The sequence below is a fragment of the Erpetoichthys calabaricus genome, chromosome 16, assembly GCF_900747795.2.
Source record: "Erpetoichthys calabaricus chromosome 16, fErpCal1.3, whole genome shotgun sequence".
NCBI classification, from domain to species: Eukaryota; Metazoa; Chordata; class Cladistia; order Polypteriformes; family Polypteridae; genus Erpetoichthys; species Erpetoichthys calabaricus.
Window position 1 is genome coordinate 92,093,885 of NC_041409.2, and position 23,259 is coordinate 92,117,143.

General features: G+C 40.9%; 1 protein-coding gene across 1 annotated transcript in view; it reads left to right on the forward strand.

The window, feature by feature from the left end:
• The first annotated feature begins 499 nt into the window (after positions 1–499).
• The window catches only part of ube2s (ubiquitin-conjugating enzyme E2S), a 41,107-nt gene continuing 18,347 nt past the window's right edge, over positions 500–23,259 (forward strand). The window contains exons 1-2 of the mRNA XM_028821873.2: positions 500–752; positions 11,897–12,044. Coding sequence (XP_028677706.1) covers positions 750–752; positions 11,897–12,044 — 151 coding nt within the window. The 5' untranslated portion in view covers positions 500–749. The remainder of the gene's footprint in view (positions 753–11,896; positions 12,045–23,259) is intronic.

Sequence of the window (23,259 nt, forward strand, 5' to 3'; positions counted from 1 at the left end):
GCGAAGAAATGCATAATGGGCGATGTGAAATGACAATAAGATCAACTGAAGCTGAAATAAAACATTACTGTACTTTATGCCGTTCGTAATTATTAGGATGTAGCTCAAAGAACGTAATGTTGTCCCATAGCGTGTTTAACGTTGAACATCCATATTTAAAGCAAACGCTTTTAATTATTGGAGGTACAGACCAAAGATAGAATCACAAATAAATTCATCTTAACCCCGTAAATTGCGACTGAACTCCCTCTACGTCAGTATGTGAAGGGAAGAGGTAGGGCTTTACCCAAGAGGAGGGGAGGGGCGGGGATTATTATTTAAACGAACCAATCAAAAGCAAGTTGAAGCGGAGCTCTTATCGTTCATTGATCTATTTGGTTGCCAGGTAGAGTTACGTGTAGAAGCCCGTCATCGCTGAGTGGTGGAGCCTTTTTGAAAGCTCGCTGACGTCAATTACTATTTCAATTTTCATTGGCGATTTTTTAAAAATGTAACTTTTTTTTTTTTTACTTTTGGACGGGCTGTCGGTCGTTGGTGACGAGCTTCGGGCCGTAGTAAAGAAAAGAATTAAGCATACATCACTGAATATAGTTCGTCATTTGTTATAAATTAGTATAGCAGAGTACCCAGTAAAATTGTAATCTAAAATAGGAAGGCGTTTTATGGTGAAATTGTAAATATCTGCACCGAAGAGGAGAGAGAGTCGCCGCTGTTGGTCTCGAGCTGCCCCTGCTGTCGTCATATCGGCCATGGTGAGTGAGGGCAGGTGTTCCCTAACACCGTCCGTAAAATCGACTCTTCTTTTGTTTACTTTCCGCTTTACCGCCGTCGACGCAACATTTACGGCCTCAAGGGTGCTGTTTTGCTCGGTCCGGCGGGGACGAGACGCCGACAGTACGATGTTGTGTCGCGGAACTGCTCACTTTGCATCCACGCAGGTGTTAAAAGGCTCCTTGCAGGAGCCTAAAAGCGGACTTGATCACGGAAACGCTTGTGAGCGGTTCAGATGACCACATCAAGCAAGTTCGTCTTGCTGGTACTGCTTTCGAGTGTTTCAGCGTGGATTCTTCCGGATGGGTTACAGTGCTTGTCAGTGTGAACTTACTTTCAGGTGACATCCGAGTAGTTTTGTTAGGGTCACCAAATCCTGTCATACTTTCTGTACTGGTATAGCAAGTGCCCCCCTAAAACACACTTGGAAACAAATCCGAAATTTGAGCGCCGCACGTGAGGATTCCTGGCCGTTTCGGGTGACCCGGTGAGAGGCGCCCGGTTGTTGTTGTCCTTGTGGAGTTTGCACGTTTTCCCAGTGGGTGCTTCAGGTTTTTTTTTCCCCCATACATCTCACCGACGTGACTGTAAATGAGCCCAGTTGGAGTGATTTCACGTGTGGGCCTTTAAATGTACCCTGTGATGGTCTGACAGCGGTGTACCAGGATTAACAGGTGCTACAGTCGAAACCCCTCCATCAGTGATGAAAAGCTAAATATTGTTTAGTACTTTCCACGCATAGTAAACACTTTCGAAAAAACTGAACACGGTCCTATTGTAAAGAAAATTTACTTTGTATAAAGTGATAAAACCTATGTGGCCAAAGCCAGTTAGTGGACTAGCTCTGTCTAAAGTAGGAGTAAAATCTTTTAAATTATTCTGATGAAAAATCCCTTCCGATTCTCAATGTAAATTCCACTACACCAGTTGCAGAAGAAAGCCATGATGTTTAACAAATGAGGTGAAGAAGAGAGTGCAGGCAGGGTGAAGAAGAGTGTCAGGAGTGATTTGTGACAGATGGGTATCGGCAAGAGTGAAAGGGAAGGTCTACAGGACGGTAGTGAGACCAGCTATGTTATATGGGCTGGAGACGGTGGCACTGACCAGAAAGCAGGAAACGGAGCTGGAGGTGGCAGAGTTAAAGATGCTAAGATTGGCATTGGGTGTGACGAGGATGGACAGGATTAGAAATGAGGACATTAGAGGGTCAGCTCAAGTTGGGAGACAAAGTCAGAGAGGTGAGATTGTGTTGGTTTGGACATGTGCAGAGGAAGAGATGCTGGGTATATTGGGAGAAGGGTGTTAAAGATAAGAGCTGCCAGGAAAGAGGAAGGCCTAAGAGGAGGATTATAGATGTGGTGAGAGAGGACATGCAGGTGATGGGTGTAACAGAACAAGATGGAGAAGACAGAAAGATATGGAAAAAGATGATCCGCTGTGGTGACCCCTAACTGGAGTAGCCGAAAGAAGAAGAAGATGGCCATCTTTTGCTATCCAAAACAGATTAAAATATGTAACTTGATAAATAGGCATGCAATTGAAAGTAGTGAGAAGTCAAGCAAAATGACGCCTTTTATCGGCTCACTACATCTATAAAGGCTAACACGGTACAACACCCTAGGACAGGGGTGGGCAATGTCAGTCCTGGAGGGCTGCAGTGGCTACAGGTTTTTATTCCAACCCAATTACTTAATTATAAACCAATCCTTGCCAATCTCAGACCTTATTTAATTCTATGGCCGGTTAGTCGGCAATGTAAGGTTCTTATATTGTAGATTTACTCCTTTCCAAGGATGTCATCCAAACGACTTGAAGCCTAAAATGGATTATTTTAAGTGTTTTATTAAATCAAACCGTGCATGATGAACACACACACAGATGTAAATCGAAACAAGCTAGATGGTGAACTGCTGGCTGCTTTGTCATTTACATCTTATTGCTAATAAAGAGCCATTAAAACCCTGAATACAGCTGTTTAAGATTGAAATAAGCAATTAAGGGCGGGGAACCTTAACAAGCAAGACCTCTAAAATGAAGCATCAAAATGTCACTTAAGCAATAAGTACTCCATCAGCAATAATTGACATCTCATTAAGAAACTGGGTTGGAACAAAAACCTGCACATACTGCGGCCCTTCAGGCCTGACATTGCCCACCCCTGCCCTAGGACTACATGCTATTGAAAAAAACTCTGTGAATGTGTTCTTTAATGATATGGGAAATTTAACAAACTTCTGTCATGACGTGGGGACACGGTTTTTAGCCTGTTGAAGGTAAGTTTCGCACACACGTTAGGAAGTTTTTCTTGACACAGAGAACCACAGACACATGGAGTAAGCGACCAAGTAGTTATTAGTATTAGTCTGTTATTTTAGAGGAATGACGTGGACAGTCCTGGTGAACTTGGCCGGGCCTCTTCTCGTCCAGATTGTTCTACTGTCGTGTCAAGGCCGTGTTCTGTGCTCTAATACTAAACTGTTTCATTTCAAATGGAACGACTCAAAATAGCGTCTATCCTGAAATGTAATAAGTAGTCGCAGTTTCATGTACAAGCCAGAATTAATCATTTCGATCGGGGTGTCAAGCTGTGGTCCTGGAGGGCCGCAGTGGCTGCAGGTTTTCATTCTAACCATCTTCTTCATTAGTGACCAGTTTTTGTTGCTAATTTTGCCTTCATTTTAATTAACTTGACTCCGGCCCCTTAGTTTCTTTTTCCTTAATTAGCAGCCAGACAATAGACGTGAAACAAGAATCCACATGAGCAACTCACCTGTGCCCAACACACAATATCTGAATATAAAGAAAGGTGATGGTCTCAGTAAGGCTGATCTCTCAGGTCACCCAAACATTTTGGCGATGTTCTAAGAAAAAAAAAAAACAAGTTTTGGAAATGTCTGCTGTGACAAAATGAGAGTTAACGGGTATAATTAACAGTAAGAATTGGCTTCTCATTAAGAAATTGTGTGGAGTTTGAAGCCCCAGTTTAGCTAGGCATCTCTTGGCTTGTTTCACATCTCATTTTTGTTTGACTGTCATTTAATGAAGAAATGAATCAAATCAGAGGACCAAATCCTTAAAAACATGGCTATTAAAATGAAGGGAAAAGAATTGAATTAGCAGTGAAAACTGGGCACTGATTAAGAAAAACGTTAGAATGAAAACCTGCAGCCCGCCAGGCCTGGAGTTCGACGTCCGTGAGTTAGATTTTTTTGGACCCAATTTTCTGCCGGCGGCCCGGTGCGTTGGGTGCCGTCATTACACGTGGAAATCGTGTTTACTGAAGTCTGTTCAAAAAATTCAGTTCAAATCTTGTGAAGCCAAGCCATCAGAACCCGTCGGTGCAGTTGGACTTGTAGCCTTGAGGTTGCTTCTTCCACAATTTTGGTTCCCTATTATCAGACAGTTCTTTGCTCTTTGGAGTCCCCTTGTCTAACTTTACGCTGGTTGCAAGTGGGGTTTCTGTATTTCCAGCACCTGACACTCCCCACAGAAGAGTCTTGATCCAAATCAGAGGAGCAGCACATGACTGCAATCCAAGTATTTCTTACAATTTTGAAAAGGTGCGGTTAATTTTGTCGAGTAAACTTCTAGGGTTCTGTATAGAATGAGATGACATTTGACTTTTTTTTTTCTGCTTTTTTGAGTTGTTCCAATTCAAGCAAAAGAAAGAAACACATGAAAATCAAAGCACTGTGGAAGACATGGTGCAGCTTCTGAAAGAAGTGCAGGGGTGTCGATATTTGTGGCCACAACTTGCAGCTGGAACTGTGACTGTTGTTAATAAAGTTAGGAAAATTTGCAGGATGGGATGGCACAGGTAATCCCAGACCACCACTCTGACCCCCTAACCAATTGTACTTGAGCTTTGAGATGAATGGCAGATTAAGGACAGGTGGATGTTCAGTATGTTGGTTATTGCTACATGATGGTTTCACCGAGCATTGTGGGTAGAGACAATCTGTTTCAATAAAAGGGCAATTCACTTAAAAAAAATAAATAAAAGAAACTCTTCCCCCAGTTTTAAGCCCATTGCCCTGATTTCCCCATAAAAATGTGGGGATTCCACTTGCCCTGGCTGGCATGCCCTGTATAGGGTTGGATTATGCCTTGCCCAGTGGTGTCAGGCCCCCCAAGCATGGTCCTGAATGGGATTAATGGGTGTGTAAAATGAATAATTTAAATGACTGGCTTAATTCATGCCACAGTGGGTTTTAGTTAAGATATATAATAATATATATGATATACACACATACATATATGCAAGTATACATTCAGGGGTGGGCAAAAGTAGGTTTTCACTCATTCATTTGGAAAAAGACATGCAATCTGTGATTATTACAATAGCTATATTAACTTGATAGCTTTATTAACGTTATTAACTCAAAAGATTGTCACCATGGCACAGTGCACTCGGGCCCAGTCTCGTAAAGTGCTCAAATTGCAGGCCTTCATTATGTAGACATTCTTGTAGAGTACTTGCTACACTCAAACACAGTTTAATAATAATAATAACACAAATAAATAATACAGGTTAGGTCAGGTTGGGGAGCATGCACTGGTACAGTGAGTTGCCGCAGTTACCACACGATGAAACACCTCGGGATTCCAGTTGGCAACCCTCTATCTGCCACAGCCAGGTGTTACGTGGGCGACCCCTTGGCCTGGTCCAGCCACTTGGGTCCTCAACAGTGAGACGGATCACCCTCGGGTAATCGCGCCACATGGCCATAGTACCGTAACTGATGCTCCTTCACAATGCAGGTCATGTGCCTCATTTGGGACTCCGTGAAAAACACAAAGTCAAACCAGCGGTGCCCAAGGATTCTCTGAAGAGACCCAAAGGAGTCCAGTCTTCATCTTGGGTCACTGGAGAGTGTCCATGTCTCACAAACAGGGAGCACCAGGACTCGAAAGACTTGGACCTTCATCCTTTTGCAGAGATTTCAGGAGCGCCACCCACCCCTTTCCAGCAAACTCATGACCCCCCCCATAGGAAGAGTCACCAGAGACATGAAATATATATGCGTGGTGTGATCAAAAAGTATGGTGAATAAATAAAAAAAAAATACGGTAAACGACACATTGCCATCAATCCTCCTCGAAATACTCCCCCTCGCTTTGAACACGCTTATCCCATTGTATTGCCAATTTCGTATGTATGTATGTATGTATGTATGTATGTATGTATAAATGTATGTATGTATGTATGTATGTATGTATGTGAGTGTCATATTCTCACACACACACACACACACACTAGGGGGCTTCTCCCCCTGCTCACTCTGCTCGCCAGCCCCCCTGCCTGCGCTACATGCCAGCCACTTCGCATCTCTGCTGCTCACGTATGTGGGTTTCATTTTCATCCAAACAACAAATCTTTTAATTCTCGCAGATAGGACTCTTCATTTTGAAGAAACGCCACTTTTCCCTGACAGCAACACAAATTAGACGATCTACAAGTCTCCGACTTAAAGTTTAAAGCCAAACAATACCTACATATTTCTGTCCTATCATCCTTCTTTCAACAGTAATTCGGGCAGTGGAACACGGACGGTGTTAACAGTAGATATTCTTTGTGATATTACTAGGGGGCTTCGCCCCCTGCTTGCTTCGCTCACCAGCCCCCGTTTTTGTTTTTCCGGATACACACTTTTTAAGATTTTTATTTCTTTGAATTGTTGCTGTTTTATTCGTTTCACTTTTATTTCTGAACTTCTGTAAAAACAATATTTGGAATATTTCGAGTCCCAATGTGCTAAATTTTTTTAATGAGGTCAGTGAGACGTGTGTTTAATGACTTTGTACCATAATTCAGGATAGGTGTCTCTGTTTGGAATTTCAGTACAGACAAAACGATCGACATCATCGGCAGTTAATCATTTTTTTTGCAAAGTAACCAATAAATGCATGTGAGGTAAACTCCGTTTTTGAAATTCTCTGACTTAAACTTCAGAGCCTTACGTATTTACATACTTCTGACATATCACCTGTGTCCATATATTCGATCTCCATTCGCCTCTTCGTTATTTCTCCGAGTAATAATTTCTCTTTGCACTAATGCGATGTTTACTTTCTTTGTTTTGACACTGTCGTTTTTTCTGCTTTCATATTCTGTATCTTGCTCTGCATGTGTTTCGTGCCTACGTTTTTTTTTTTTCAGTCTTTTGAATTCCAGTTTTCATGATCTCTAACCTGCTCTGCATGTGTTTGGCCCCCTTGTTTTTAACCTCTTTATGATGTTTTACTTTGTTTTCTACTTTGTTTTTTATTTCTGACCTCGCTTTGTCCTGCTTTTCTTTCAATGGCACCTGGTCCGTGGTGATCATTTTCCCTTTTTCGAGTAATAATTTCTGTTTGTTTGCGCTACTGCAATCTTTACTTTCTTTTTTTTATACTTTCTAATTTTCCTACTTTCATATTCTTTAACTTTCTCCACATGTGTATTGTGCCAATGTTTTTATTTTTTTTTTTTTAGCCTTTCGAATTCCATTGCTTTCATAATCTCTAACCTGCTCTGCATGTGTATAGCGCCAACGTCCGGATTGGACCTACTTTTTTTTCAATTCCACTTGTTCCGGGCTGATTATTACTTTCCTTATTTTCTGAATTTGCACCTAGATTTTTCTTTTTTTGTCTCTCCAACGCTTTTGAATCTCTTTTCTCCACGCTGCTTTCTTCTTCGCTTAGTCGTCTACGTTTCATCTATAACGTATTGTCCTTATACGCTTTATATGCGCTGAGAGCCCTGGATCTGTATGTGCTCAAAGCCAAAACATGACTGACAGTTTTGATGACTGTGGTCTTATTTGGTTGTAAGTAGGGCGTGTCTTGCAAGAATCTCATGTTCTACGTCCTCGCAAGATGGTCCTGGTCAATCTCTTGGCACAAAGTCTAATGTTTAAGGTCCCCGCGAGACGTTCCGTGGCCAATCTCTTTAGTCTCGCGGGTCTTCCGTGATCTTAATATGAAGATCACGTCTCAACGCCCTGCTGTTTCTCTGCAGGATTATTTTTCTATAATAGATACATAAGTTGTTGTTTTCATCTACTGCACCATCACCATCTACTGTTTCAGCATAGTCTATTGATACGCATTTAACCAATTTGCCATGTAACCGATCGACAATTTTCACATTAATTCTTTTGACTTCGTTTCTCGGTGCTAGGATTGCCCGTGTACTCATTTTTTCTGTTGATAACCCTTTGTGGTGACATTCTTCAATAGGATTTGGACATAATAAGTCTTCTTTAATTGAGAACTTAAATGAGGAAAATGTTAAAATGTATAAGAGCTGAGAGAGCAGGAACTGTGTCCGACAAAAGCGTTCACACGAATGAGAGGTGATAGTACCGTGTGCGTGTTTGAATATGGTTGAGAGGAGGGCGGGACTTGATAAAATCTCATGGCCAAAGTCTCGTCTCGTGGGACTTGAAAAAATCTCTTGAAAAAGTCTTGTCTCGTCGCAGGATTTTTTTTATATAATAGACAGACTTTTTTGGACTGATAAATTTCTTTTGATATGCGTTTGGCCTGTGCTTGATCCTGCCTTACCTACTTAGCAGCTACAATATGGATTAATAGTTTATATTCTCTAAATGCTTTCTGTTACTCTGCTGGTGCACTTTTTCCGTGGCAAGTCTGTTTTTCTGGCCAAATATGGGTGGAAATGTCTACATGTAAAATGTATGTAAAGTTACAATAGTGAACAGATCAGCTGTTCATTCTTTGTAAAATGATTTCTGCTTCTTCATGCTGTGCCTGTATAAAGCTCTTTGTGAATGCAGTCCACAAGGGGAACAATTGCTTATGTTTCTGGCCCCGGTTAGGTACAATTCTCTCCATGAGGCTCCTTCATTCGTAAGGTGTCTAGAACCTTTAAACCCATATCTTTCACTTGTTGTAGATTTGTTGTTCAGTTTTTCCATTGTTGCTTTGCTTGCTGGTGTAGCGATGATCACTGGGATGTGCTTCCTTATTGCTTCATATTCTGACTAGCTGTGCTACCCCTCTAAAATGGGTTGAAATCTACAGTAGGTAATCAACGTAGACCTCAGTGTTCATGTTTACAGTGCCCGTGCAATTTCAGTGTCTCTGTTATGTATCATTTGATATGGGAATTGCAAAATATTTGTGATGTGCCATGTGTTGAAATGAAAAATCAAATGTATTTCACTCTATTATAATAAAAACACCTTGGGAAGAGAGATGAGACGTGACTTTCTCAGAGAGACACTTTCATGTCCGGCGAAACAAGACTTTGTGCCAAGAGACTTCACCATGCCTGGGGCTGGAAATAAAAGACAGAGTAGATGACAAAGTAGAACGTCGTAAAGAATTAAAAAATGTTGGCTTGCGATACACATACAGAGCAGGTTAGCGATAATGAAAGTAATAAAATTCAAAAGACTCAAAAAACTGATAGTAAAGATCGCATTAGTACAAATAAACCAAAATTATTACTCCGTGAAATAACGGAACAGCGAAAAAGATTGAATATATTGTTCAGATTTAAACTTTAAGTCGGAGACTTGTAGATCATATAATTTGTGTTGCTGTCAGGGAAAAGTGGTGTTTCTTCCCAATGAAGAGGCGTATCCCACTTGGACAGAGGCAGTGGTGCTGTAAGAATTATGTTTCTGGACTTCTCTAGTGTTTTCAACACCATCCAACCTCTGCTCCTTAGGGACAAGCTGACAGAGATGGGAGTAGATTCATACCTGGTGGCATGGATCATGAACTATCTTACAGACAGACCTCGGTATGTGCATCTCAGGAACTGCAAGTCTGACATTGTGGTCAGCAACACAGGAGCGCCGCAGGGGACTGTACTTTCTCCGGTCCTGTTCAGCCTATATACATCAGACTTTCAATACAACTCTGAGTCCTGCCATGTGCAAAAGTTCGCTGACAACACCGCTATGGTGGGCTGCATCAGGAGTGGGCAGGAGGAGGAATATAGGAACCTCATCAAGAACTTTGTTAAATGGTGCGACTCAAACCACCTACAACTGAACACCAGCAAAACCAAGGAGCTGGTGGTGGATTTTAGGAGGCCCAGACCCCTCATGGACCCCGTGATCATCAAAGGTGACTGTGTACAGAGGGTGCAGACCTATAAATACCTGGGAGTGCAGCTGGATGATAAATTAGACTGGACTGCCAATACTGATGCGCTGTGCAAGAAAGGACAGAGCCGGTTATACTACCTTAGAAGGCTGGCGTCCTTCAACATCTGCAATAAGATGCTGCAGATGTTCTATCAGACAGTTGTGGCGAGCGCCCTATTCTACGCGGTGGTGTGCTGGGGAGGCAGCATTAAGAGGAAAGACGCCTCACGCCTGGACAAACTGGTGAGGAAGGCAAGCTCTATTGTTGGCATGGAGCTAGACAGTTTAACATCTGTGGCAGAGCGAAGGGCGCTGAGCAGACTCCTGTCAATCATGGAGAATCCACTGCATCCACTAAACAGGATCATCTCCAGACAGAAGAGCAGCTTCAGTGACAGACTGCTGTCACTGTCCTGCTCCATTGACAGACTGAGGAGATCGTTCATCCACCACACTATGCGACTCTTCAATTCGACCCCGGGGTGGGGGTGGGGGGTGGTGGTAAATGTTAACATTATTCAAAGTTATTGTCTGTCTGTATACCTGCATTGTTATCACTCTTTAATTTAATATTTTTACAGTTTGTGTTGAGAGAAAGAAACGATATTCACTCACGGGCAGTTATACGTTGCATTGTCAGAAAGCAATTCCAAACACGGAATAAAAATTCAATACGATATTGAGAAAAAGTTAAAAACGAAAAGAGATCCAATATATAGACATAGGTGATATGACAGAAGTATGAAGATATTGTTTGGCTTAATACTTTACGTTGGAGACTTGTAGATCGTCTAATTCATGTTGCTGTCAGGAAATAGTAGTGTTTCTTTAAAATGAAGTGGCGTATCCACGAGAATTTAAAGATTTGTTGTTTGGTGAAAGTGAATTCCACATACGCGAGCGGCAGATATGTGAAGTTGCTGGCTTGTAGTGCAGGCAGGGAGGTTGGCAAGCGAAGCCCCCTAGTTATGACTAAAAAATATTTGTGATGCACCATCTTTTGGAATGACTGAGACATGGCAATCGGACAGACACAAAGACAGACGCACAGTCACTTATCCTTTTATTAAGGTGACATTGGTGTCCTCACTTTAGCAGGCTTTGTTAAGAGTCTTAGTCTCTCTGTTCTGGCGAGCTATAGTGTGTGACTTTGAATGGCACAGTTGTTAATTTTTCTGTGCCTGTATATTACGATACATGGTTTGGGGCTAAAGCCCACCCTGACCCAGTTGAGAGCAAAGCAGGAGTTGACACTTACATGCATACCGTAACACACTAACAAATTCTGAAGAACTTGGTGTCTCCAAACACAAACGTCTGTAGCTGGAAAGACATACCAATTTGACTGAACATGGTGCCCAGTCTGCTTTTGGAGCCCAAGTCTTTGGAGCATCAATTCCAAATACTGGCCATCCTACTGATTTTCTTTTCAATCCTTTAGTTGAATTTCAAGTGAAATTTACAGTCGTGTGCATGATACAAACAAATTGCTACTTGCATGTGTCTCACGGAGTAATGGCTTTAGTTCAAGACCAAAAGCAGAAAAGGAATAAACCACAAGGGGGCACATCTAGGAAATGCACGTCATGGACGCTCATGCAGTAGACAACCCAACAGTCCATCCGTAGTTGGGAACTCATTTATCCAAAGCATGGCTGTGAATACTTCAGCCTTTACCAGCTTAACCAATAGAGAGTTTAAGTTCCTAGGAGTGACATGACAGTATAAAGCGGCAGCGTCCTGCACAGTGCAGTCGTATGAGATTTTCAGGGTTTTTTTTTTTTTTTGGTGTTCTAAATGACCTTAAAGTCATCTTTAGGCCCAAATACCACCGTTTACAATAATAAGAAACGGCTCTCCAGATGTGAAGAGTTGCATTCAGTAACATTTGTGATGAGACATTTGGAGATTTGCTGGTTTCTGCCAAGGCTGACCAGCAAGCCTGGAACGAGGGCTCATTCTGAACGAGGTCATTTGTCATGTTAACTCCGATTCTGATTATCTCTTATTCCCAACAGAATTCCAATGTGGAAAACTTGCCGCCGCACGTAATCCGACTGGTGTATAAAGAAGTGTCGGCGCTCACTGCAGATCCCCCCGAAGGCATAAAAATATTTCCCAATGAAGAGGACATCACAGACTTGCACGCCACTTTGGAGGGTCCAGGTAAGTTAAACCATGAAGGATTTTATTGTGTACTAGGTGTTCTTCTGGCTTTTTATATTTTAATAATTATTAATTAGGGTGGCATGATTTACACACACACACACCAAAAGAGTGTCATATCTTATAATCTGATCTGAAGATGCATTTCTTATTTCTGTCTTTGCTCTCTCTATTTATGACCATTTTTAATTACACAGTATATATTTATTGACTTTTACAGTAATTAATAAAGTGTCAGATCTTTAACTTTGTAACAGCCCACAAGGAAGCTTAAGGCCATCGAACTCCCATCCTTGGTTTGAAACTCATTTATAATGTCCTTCATCATATACAGTGAAGATGGAGCGGAAAAGATTACATTTCAAATAGGGGAGATCACTTTAAATTTTGTTAAACTCCATCCAGGAGTAGCTGCCCCTTAGGAGATAGTCAGTCAGTCATTTTCTAACCCTCTGAGTTCTGAACTGGGTCGCAGGGGGTGCTGTAGGATATCCTAGCAAGCATAGGGCGCAATGCAGGAACAAACCCTGGACAGGACATGGTGAACACACACAGGCCAATCTATTATAGCCAGTCCACCTAACCTGCATGTCTCTGGACTGTGGGAGGAAAACTCACACTGACACGGGGAGAACATGCAAACTCTACGAAGGGAGGACCTGGGATGTGAACCGTGGCCTCCTTACCATGAGGCAGTAGGGATACCTCTGTGCCACCGTTCTGCCCTGACTATTCATAAAACTGAATGTGCAGTAATAAATACAGTTATCTGATGCAGTTCATGGGGATAGAGGTGCAGGACGTCTGCAAATGTGAAACTGCAAGTACGTTTTGAGCTCCTCATACTGTACTGTCGACTACAAGCCTTGACAATACAGTAAAATACAGCGGATTATTTAACAAGTTCTAAACAATACAGCTCTATCTATCTATCTATCTATCTATCTATCTATCTATCTATCTATCTATCTATCTATCTATCTATCTATCTATCTATCTATCTATCTCGTGTGTGTATGTGTATATATATATATATATATATATATATATACAGTGGTGTGAAAAACTATTTGCCCCCTTCCTGATTTCTTATTCTTTTGCATGTTTGTCACACAAAATGTTTCTGATCATCAAACACATTTAACCATTAGTCAAATATAACACAAGTAAACACAAAATGCAGTTTGTAAATGGTGGTTTTTATTATTTAGGGAGAAAAAAAAATCCAAACCTACATGGCCCTGTGTGAAAAAGTAATTGCTCCCTGAACCTAATAACTGGTTGGGCCAACCTTAGCAGCAATAACTGCAATCAAGCGTTTGCGATAACTTGCAATGAGTCTTTTACAGCGCTCTGGAGGAATTTTGGCCCACTCATCTTTGCAAAATTGTTGTAATTCAGCTTTATTTGAGGGTTTTCTAGCATGAACCGCCTTTTTAAGGTCATGCCATAGCATCTCAATTGGATTCAGGTCAGGACTTTGACTAGGCCACTCCAAAGTCTTCATTTTGTTTTTCTTCAGCCATTCAGAGGTGGATTTGCTGGTGTGTTTTGGGTCATTGTCCTGTTGCAGCACCCAAGATCGCTTCAGCTTGAGTTGACGAACAGATGGCCGGACATTCTCCTTCAGGATTTTTTGGTAGACAGTAGAATTCATGGTTCCATCTATCACAGCAAGCCTTCCAGGTCCTGAAGCAGCAAAACAACTCCAGACCATCACACTACCACCACCATATTTTACTGTTGGTATGATGTTCTTTTTCTGAAATGCTGTGTTCCTTTTACGCCAGATGTAACGGGACATTTGCCTTCCAAAAAGTTCAACTTTTGACTCATCAGTCCACAAGGTATTTTCCCAAAAGTCTTGGCAATCATTGAGATGTTTCTTAGCAAAACTGAGACGAGCCCTAATGTTCTTTTTGCTTAACAGTGGTTTGCGTCTTGGAAATCTGCCATGCAGGCCGTTTTTGCTCAGTCTCTTTCTTATGGTGGAGTCGTCAACACTGACCTTAATTGAGGCAAGTGAGGCCTGCAGTTGTTTAGACGTTGTCCTGGGGTCTTTTGTGACCTCTCGGATGAGTCATCTCTGCGCTCTTGGGGTAATTTTGGTCGGCCGGCCACTCCTGGGAAGGTTCACCACTGTTCCATGTTTTTGCCATTTGTGGATAATGGCTCTCACTGTGGTTCGCTGGAGTCCCAAAGCTTTAGAAATGGCTTTATAACCTTTACCAGACTGATAGATCTCAATTACTTCTGTTCTCATTTGTTCCTGAATTTCTTTGGATCTTGGCATGATGTCTAGCTTTTGAGGTGCTTTTGGTCTACTTCTCTGTGTCAGGCAGCTCCTATTTAAGTGATTTCTTGATTGAAACAGGTGTGGCAGTAATCAGGCCTGGGGGTGGCTACGGAAATTGAACTCAGGTGTGATACACCACAGTTAGGTTATTTTTTAACAAGGGGGCAATTACTTTTTCACACAGGGCCATGTAGGTTTGGATTTTTTTTCTCCCTAAATAATAAACACCATCATTTAAAAACTGCATTTTGTGTTTACTTGTGTTATATTTGACTAATGGTTAAATGTGTTTGATGATCAGAAACATTTTGTGTGACAAACATGCAAAAGAATAAGAAATCAGGAAGGGGGCAAATAGTTTTTCACACCACTGTATAATATGTGAGGGTGTTTCATAAGTTTTGAGACTTTTTTAAATAGATCCAACATGGTTTGGTCAGTTCCAAAGAAAATTTTTACTCGCATAACCTCGTCATTTGGCAACACTTCAGTGCTGTTCAACATACTCTCCCCTGATTTCTATGCACTTTTTCATGCGATAAATCCAACGATCAAAACAGGGACGAAAATCAGGTTCAGTCAGTTGGTCAAGCTGCTTTTCCACTGCAGAAATGAGGCTGTCCCTGTCCTCAAAAGCCATTCCTTTCAGCTCCTTCTTCACCGTCGGGAACAGCCAGAAGTCACAGGGTGCCAAATCTGGTGAATAAGGGGGCGGATGAAGGACTTCAATCCCAGATTTGGCGAGGAACTCAACAGTTTTGTTTGACTTGTGAGGTGGCGCGTTGTCATGGTGAAGGATGAAGTTTTTCAAGGTGCGATTAGGGTGACCTCTAGTGAGATTTTTGAAAACTTCTGGAAGGCACAGGGTTGTGTAGACATCAGAGTTCATCGTCATGCATTCAGGACGTGGAACTGAAGCAATAATTTTTTTGTAGCCAAAAAAGACGGCAAATATGGTCCTCTTGGCTGACCTTTGGCGCCTGGCTTTCAGTGGAGGAAGGCAACCTTTTGGACCCCACTTCGAGCTCTTTTTCTCATCTCCATCTGTAGCTGGGTGGGCCAAAAATTTATAAGAAGATGTGAAAGGATTGTAGAACAATAGAAAAAAATTTTGTCCGCCTCCGATGACGGCAAGTGACAGAGTCTCAAAACTTATGAAACGACCCTTGTGTGTATGTATGTGTGTGTATATATATATATATATATATATATATATATATATATATATATATATATATATATATATACCCTAAGTTCTTGTCAATAAGCCGCGGCTTATCTAAGGAAAAAAGTTGTGAAAATGAAAAAATAGAATATCGGCTTATACATAAGTCCGGCTTATACATCCATCGCGGGGGTTGCGTTCCAGAGCCACCCGCGAAATAAGAATATCCGCGAAGTAGAAACCATATGTTTATATGGTTATTTTTATATTGTCATGCTTGGGTCACAGATTTGCGCAGAAACACAGGAGGTTGTAGAGAGACAGGAACGTTATTCAAACACTGCAAACAAACATTTGTCTCTTTTTCAAAAGTTTAAACTGTGCTCCATGACAAGACAGAGATGACAGTTCCGTCTCACAATTAAAAGAATGCAAACATATCTTCCTCTTCAAAGGAGTGAAGCAAACTAATCAATATGTCTGTTTGGCTTTTAAGTATGCGAAGCACCGCGGCACAAAGCTGTTGAAGGTGGCAGCTCACACCCCCTCCGTCAGGAGCAGACAAAGAGAGAGAGAGAGAGAGAGTTTGTTTTTCAGTCAAAAATCAATACGTGCCCTTCGAGCTTTTAAGTATGCGAAGCACTGTGCAGCATGTCTTTTCAGGAATCAGCTTTACAAAAGATAGCAACGTGAAGATAATCTTTCAGCATTTTTAGACGAGCGTCCGTATCGTCTAGGTGTGCAAACAGCCCCCCTGCTCAATCCCCATACGTCAGGATCACAGATAGTCAGCGCAAGAGAGAGAGAACAGTAAGCCGGGTAGCTTCTCAGCCATCTGCCAATAGCATCCCTTGTATGAAATCAACTGGGCAAACCAACTGAGGAAGCATGTACCAGAAATTAAAAGACCCATTGTCCGCAGAAATCCGCGATATATATTTAAATATGCTTACATATAAAATCACAATTTAAATGACCGCTACGCGCTCGTGTTGACTCGGCGACGCCCAGAGCAGAAAGAACGCGCTCCGGCCGCTCCAACCGCGCCATGCGGGGAGTGAGAGAGACGGCAATATCTCACCCTCTCTCCCCCCTTAAAGAAATTAAATGGGCGCGAGTGAGACCACTGACCTCCCTCCCTTCTATTAGTTATAGGTTATAGTACGTTCGGCTTATCCATGAGTCCGGCTTATCTATGATAACGATTTTATTTTAAAAATTCGTATGATTTTTGGTCTCCGGCTAATACATGAGTCCGGCTTATAGACAAGAACTTAGGGTATATATATATATATATATATATATAGAAAGAGAGGTTTAGATAGATATAGACCTACATACACCCACACATTATATATGGGATGGTTTGGTCAGGTTTTAAAAGGCCAGTACTGAATATGTTTTAAATTTTTTTTTTCTCTTTACCACTTTAAAAAATAAATTATACTAAACTCCTGCATAACTAGATGCACAGAAGACTTATGTCCAATATTAAAGTGTACAGTAATCCCTCGCTACTTCGCGGTTCACTTTTCGCGGATTCACGACTTCGCCTGCCTATCGCGGAAGTTATGTTCCAGACCCATCAGCAACAGGAGAAAATCCGCGATATAGAAAGACCATATAAATAAACATTTTTTTAGTTTAAGCCTTAAAATACCCATCCCACATGCTTTAAACACATGTAAACTTATAAAACACACTTTGTTAACACATATGATATGTGGATGTCGGGCTAAGGATATGAGTAACATCTCACTATTATAAAACATTTTAACTTCACGCAAGACAAGACAGCGAGACAGGAAAATTGGTGATGTACAGGCTTTTAAATTATTGACACGCAGAGCGACAACCAGCACAAAGCCAGCACAAAGTCCACTTCTCCTTAGCGTTCATTCAGCTCCCCACCCCCTTGACAATGCGAAGTGGCAGGAGCGTACTGCGCCTCCGGGGAGGGGGGTTTGAGCGAAGGTGCGTTCAGCTCTCTCACACCCATACACACACTCCTCGCGCAGAGCGACAAGCAGGCATTTTGGCAGAAGCAGCACAAAGTCCATTTCTGCTCAGCGTGAGTTCAGCTGCCCCCCTTCACAAAGCGAGTGCAGACACATTGACGTCTGATCGCTGCGTGCAGTGTGCAGTGTTAGTCTGCGGTGTTTAAGAATGTAGAAAGTGTTTAAGAGCATAGGAAGTGTTTATTAGAGCGTGGGAAAGGTTAACAAGAGAGTGAGAAAGGTTTATAAGAGTGTGGGAAGGGTTTATAAAGCCTTAAAATATGTATAAATAATAAAATAAATATAGGTCGCTACTTCGCGGATTTTCACCTATCGCGGGGGGCTCTGGAACGTAACCCCCGCGATAGGTGAGGGATTACTGTATTTTTGTAATTAAACCATAGACCAGAGGTGTTAACTTCATTTTTTATTAGCAAAGTGGAATTCTTTAGGCTTATTGTTATGTGGCCATTAAGACAGATAAATAAAATTTCCTTAAATTACATACTTTAATAAAATATGTACAAAAATATGGATCCATAATATGTATGCCATAAAAGAAAATGCTTCTCATAATTACAAGTTGTCATATTGTTCTACGTTTTTCTGCAATGTTCCCATATAAAACAACTTAATTTAGAAAAGGTGGTTGTCATGATTTTCCTAACAACAACAAAAAAAAATTACTCTCACACAATTACTTGATATTAGCAATTAAACAATGCTTAAATATAAATATACAAGCACTTATATGTTTTAATCATTTTAAATCATTAATTGCACTACAGCTTTTTTGCTGTTAAAGTATACACTTAGTATATTTATAATGGTGTGTTGTTGTTTTTTTTTTCTTCCGTGTATCAGCTGGCATTCATAATTCTTGAGGTGTAATTACAATTATAGAATACCATTTTAATAATTCAGTTCTTTAAGAGGTTTATAAGCAAAAGACACATTTTTTTCTTATTGAAATTGTAAGCTGCTGCACTTAAAACAAGCTCACCGTCCAAACTCTAATGGTGTCGGTTTTAATTAAAGGACAAAATACATAAAAGTTCCATCTATCTATCTAAAATAAAAAGATCTGAATTCATTAAAGTGGCTTTTCTTGCTGTGTAATTGCACAGGATGTCTTTGTTTTTTTTAGTTTGTTCCAATTCCAATTGTTTCTTGCAAAAGAAGCCTCAGCTTCCCACTCTTTTATTTACACAACAGGGCATTTGCTGATTAAAGAAAAAAAAGTTGCGTACAGGAGCCCTACAGCTGAATTACTGTAAAGCTTAATAAGGCAGGGGCTGAAAAGATCATTTTTTGTTTTCGGCCAATTTACTTGTCAGATGTATGTGTGTGTGTGTGTGTGTATATAAATATAAGTCTTTAATTTGTGCTATTTTTTTCATTTTAAACTCAGAGACATGTTCCCAGGCCACCACTTTCTTATTGCGTCTTGTTGCCTTTGTTTGTTGCACATTGCAGTCCTCTGGTGGACTCCTGCCATCATTATGCAGTGGCACAGATCCTGGATGTTTTATACACACACACACAACGTAGGGGGTCAGACCTCTCTAGGATTCTGACTGACAATATTAAGAATCTTTTAGACAAAATTCCGTGGTTACAACTCCAGAAATGAAAGCGCCTATTCCCAACAAAGATTCTTCTCTTGCCTTAAAGAAGATATTAGGAGTGTAAAAACGAAAATTCGAAACACTTGAGTATTGCAATATTATGTTTTGTAGTACTTTGTCGATTCTCAAAAACATTGAATTGATTTTTAATTACTAGTTTACATGCAGAGATTCAAGGCACACAGTGGTTCATTTTGAACACTAGATAGCAGTGTTGTAATCTGTCTTCAACAAATGTAACGTTAGCGTAAGGGCACCCCACTGAAGTATGTTAGCTTTCAATATGCATGCGTGCACGGATCAGGTAGTGACAAACTTTGCTGACTAGTAGCGTTACCACCGATGGCTGAATCCAGAGGACTTCGACCAGCTCCTGCCGTGTGCAGAGTGGAAGTATTCGCTCATTTTGGCTTCCACAATAAGAAGGCACTAAGGAGACTGACAAGAGCCATGCCATCTGCAAAATTTAAAGGAGTAGCAAACGGCAAATATTAAACAAGTGGATCCCTCTCAACTCACTTGGAACAAATTTCTACACTAAAGTTAATACCAACATCAATTTGTGCAATCAAAATAAGTCATTCAAGTACTTTTATTGTACTGCAAGAGTAATGTGCAGTGTCTTCACTCACCGCTGGTGTTGCTCCAGCATCGGTTTCACAGATTTCTTGGTTTTTATATTTGATAATACTGTACTGTCAGCTTTTTAAAGGAATACTCCACCCAAAAATATTTTTTCAAATGGTATTATTATTATTATTATTACTTCGCCAAATTCAGTTCGTAGTAATGGCAGAGAACAAATATTCAAATTGAGTGGTGCCAGGTGGCAACTAATTCTGGACAACAGCAAACGATATGCAAAATGTCCACGTGAGAATTTTTAATTTCTCCATACCTGGTGTTACACAGTCCACATGTCCGATAATCCGTCTGTGTGGTCAGTTACTCCCTGGAATGGCAGGGTTCATAGAGAAGTTCTGTCTCTCCCCCTCATTCATTGGCCGAGAGGCCTGTCTTTAATTCAGATATACAGCATTGTTGGACTGACATCTTTCCTGTTTACAACTCACAAAACAATTTAGATGTAATAATTGATGACAAACCCGCAAATAGGCAAATCTGCGAAGTGTAAACCCGCTAATCACAAGAGTTGACTGTAGTACAATTTTAAAATGAGGGTGAAATACTTTAAAACAATTTAAAAACAAAAAGAAAAAAGTCAGTTTTAATCTTCATATAGATTATACTACATTGTGGCTTATGAAAAGCAGGAGTATTTAATATGCATCTGCTTATTACACAAGAAACCATTCTGATTATGTGTTGTCAGTATTTTGTGTCAGTCTGTCTGATCTCTTCAAAAAGTAAAATTAACTCTTTTAGGGCTAATTTTTTTTTTGTTTCTTTTCTCCCAGGGCTGAATATTTTTCCAAAAACTAACATTTTTTAAAAAAGAACACAAAGCAATTGTTTAACATATCAAATCAACAAAAAATATTTCCTTTTGACAAATGTTACTGTCTTGCATGTTGCATGAGCCTGCATACTCTATGATTTCACATACATATCACATACATTTTACACAGCAAAGTCTGATCTCGCTCAAAGCAGCCAATTTCAGTCATTGCCACATTGCACTCCTTACAATACGTGTTGCTTTGGTGCCTATTTTTCAATTGTCTGTTGCTGCACTTTCTAACATATATTGTTAGTGTGTACTGTAGAGAGACAAGTCACCCATTTGCCATCATGCCATGCCACTGCCACCAAGTTTTCTGCCAGCATGAAAACCGTATTGTCACCTCTTTTCATCTTCTGAAACTTTATGAACTTTATGTATGGCATTATAGCCTGGCTCACCCCATGGGATTTGCTTCTGTTTATTACAGAAGTGAATAAAACTTTGCAGCAGCACGTACCTAAGCCACCAGGGGACAAAACACGTTTGGACCAATGCTCCCTGAAGTTATATCACCAATTCTGTCTCATCTCTATTTGTAATGCCACAGCGCGCTTCATCTCGTCTTTCGTTGTGGGTTTCCACTTTGAAAAACGAGAATGCGATGCAAACGCAGCCCGCGATTCAAAAAAAATCTCTGCCTACCTGTTTGTCTCGTCTGACAGTAGCTGAAAAGCAGCATCAGGAGACAGCAGCCTGAAGTACAGCAGCTGGTGATCTGTCGTGTCCAACAGCAAGCCATGCCGTCTTGTAAACTCCGGTAGCCAGATCAGCTCTCAACGGATCAATGTCTGTGTATTTATCCCATGCGAACCTTGCCGTAGATGCATCGGCTGCGCGAAGGCACGCAACTGGCAGCAGATCCGCTGGCGCGGCATCGGCTGGTGTCTGATCAGCTGATGCCTGCTTCTAACTCTCTTGCTCGATCTCCTGATCACTGCCAATAAAGTCCGATTCTGAAAAATCAAGAGTCCGACTCCGCGATAATGCGCAAATGCGCATAATGCGAGTGTTTTCTTTTCTGCACTTGCTTCGCTGCCTTTTCACATGTCGGTGCCATCTTGCCTGTTTACATTTCGCAACTCACGCACACGCAAGGTTTATTTGCCGAGTCAACGAGTCTAGCATTCCTCCAAGCACAGAGGGAATGCCTGTGACGTGACAGTGAGATTTGTCGCCATTAACAGCTGATTGTCACCCTCTATCCCTGGATGTCGACTTTTGTCGACATGCACCCTCAACCCCTCCTGTCGACAAAAGTCGACATCCGCCCTAAAAGAGTTAAACCAAAACTAAAATGGCCGCGGTTTTATTTTAATATAAAGCTTTATATACTACTAGCCGTGTAAGTCCAAGCTGTAAAAAGTCCGGGGTCCTCAAAACTATTGAAATTGTCAGAAAAACAATTGAAGTGTAGAGATGTCAGGTAATTGAAAGGAACTACTCTGGGCATCTCTCTCCTAGGAGGATTCGTTTTGCTGACGTGCTCACAACGCTTGTGTATTAGTGGTGAGAGGAAGAGTAAAAGGGATACCATTTTGTTGATGTGCTCGTCTCGCTTGTGTTATTAGTGGCTGAGCTACTTTCTTTGTTCAAAGGTTTAGTTTTGCCGATGTGCTCGCCTCGCTTCTATATTAGTGATGGAAGGAAAAGTAAAAAGGATACAGTTTTTGCGATGTTAGGCGCTAAGCGACTTTGTCTTTCTTCAGAGGTTTCATTTTGCTGACGTGCTTGCCTCGCTTGTGTATTAGCAACTAAGCGAGTTTTCTGTTTCCTCTGAAGTGGAGCCCTTACCCCAACTCCACCGCTCACTTCCGGGCCGGACAGGTAGACATACACACACACTTCTACTCTTAGACGTTTATACAGGGTGTCCATAAAGTGCGTGTGCAATTTTAAAATTGTTGTAATTTTGTAAGTATATTTGATAGAATGAACCTGTAAAAAGGATAAGAAAGAAGAAACACTTAACATTTTTTTATTGTTCTTGTTAACTTTCTAATACGATTCTGTAGTTCTCGGAAAACATTTTCAAGCTGATATTCAGTAATACCAGCAATCACATCAGTTATCCTAGCTTGAAAGTCTTCTAAAGATCGAGGTTTGGATGAATTAACATTCGTTTTCACATGTCCCCATAAAAAGAAATCAAATTGAGTCAAATCTGGCAAACATTGCGGCCAAGAAAATGGTCCACCTCTTCCAGTCCATCTGTTAGGGAATTCCTCATGTAGAAACTGTCTAACATGCAAATGAAAGTGACAAGGAGCACCATCTTGTTGAATCACTGGATTCTCTATCAGTCCTAATTGTTCAAGTTAAGGAATAAAGTAATTTTGCAGCCTTTCTAAATAGCTATCACCATTAACAGCAACGCCCTTCAAAAAAGAATGGCCCTATGACTTGATTTTTTTCCCAAAGCACACCACACATTAACTTTGGGAGAATTTCTTTCATGTTCAACAAACTCCTGTGGATTTTCAGTTCCCCAAATACGGCAAAATAAAACTTCTAAAGACAAAGAAAAACTAGATGCACCAAGCTTTCTAAACCTTTTTACGAATTCGTTTCTATCATACTTAGAGTTATAACTATTTTAAATTGCACGCGGACTTTATGGACACCCTGTATATAAGACTTCATACCTCGGACCTCTAGAAATGTGTC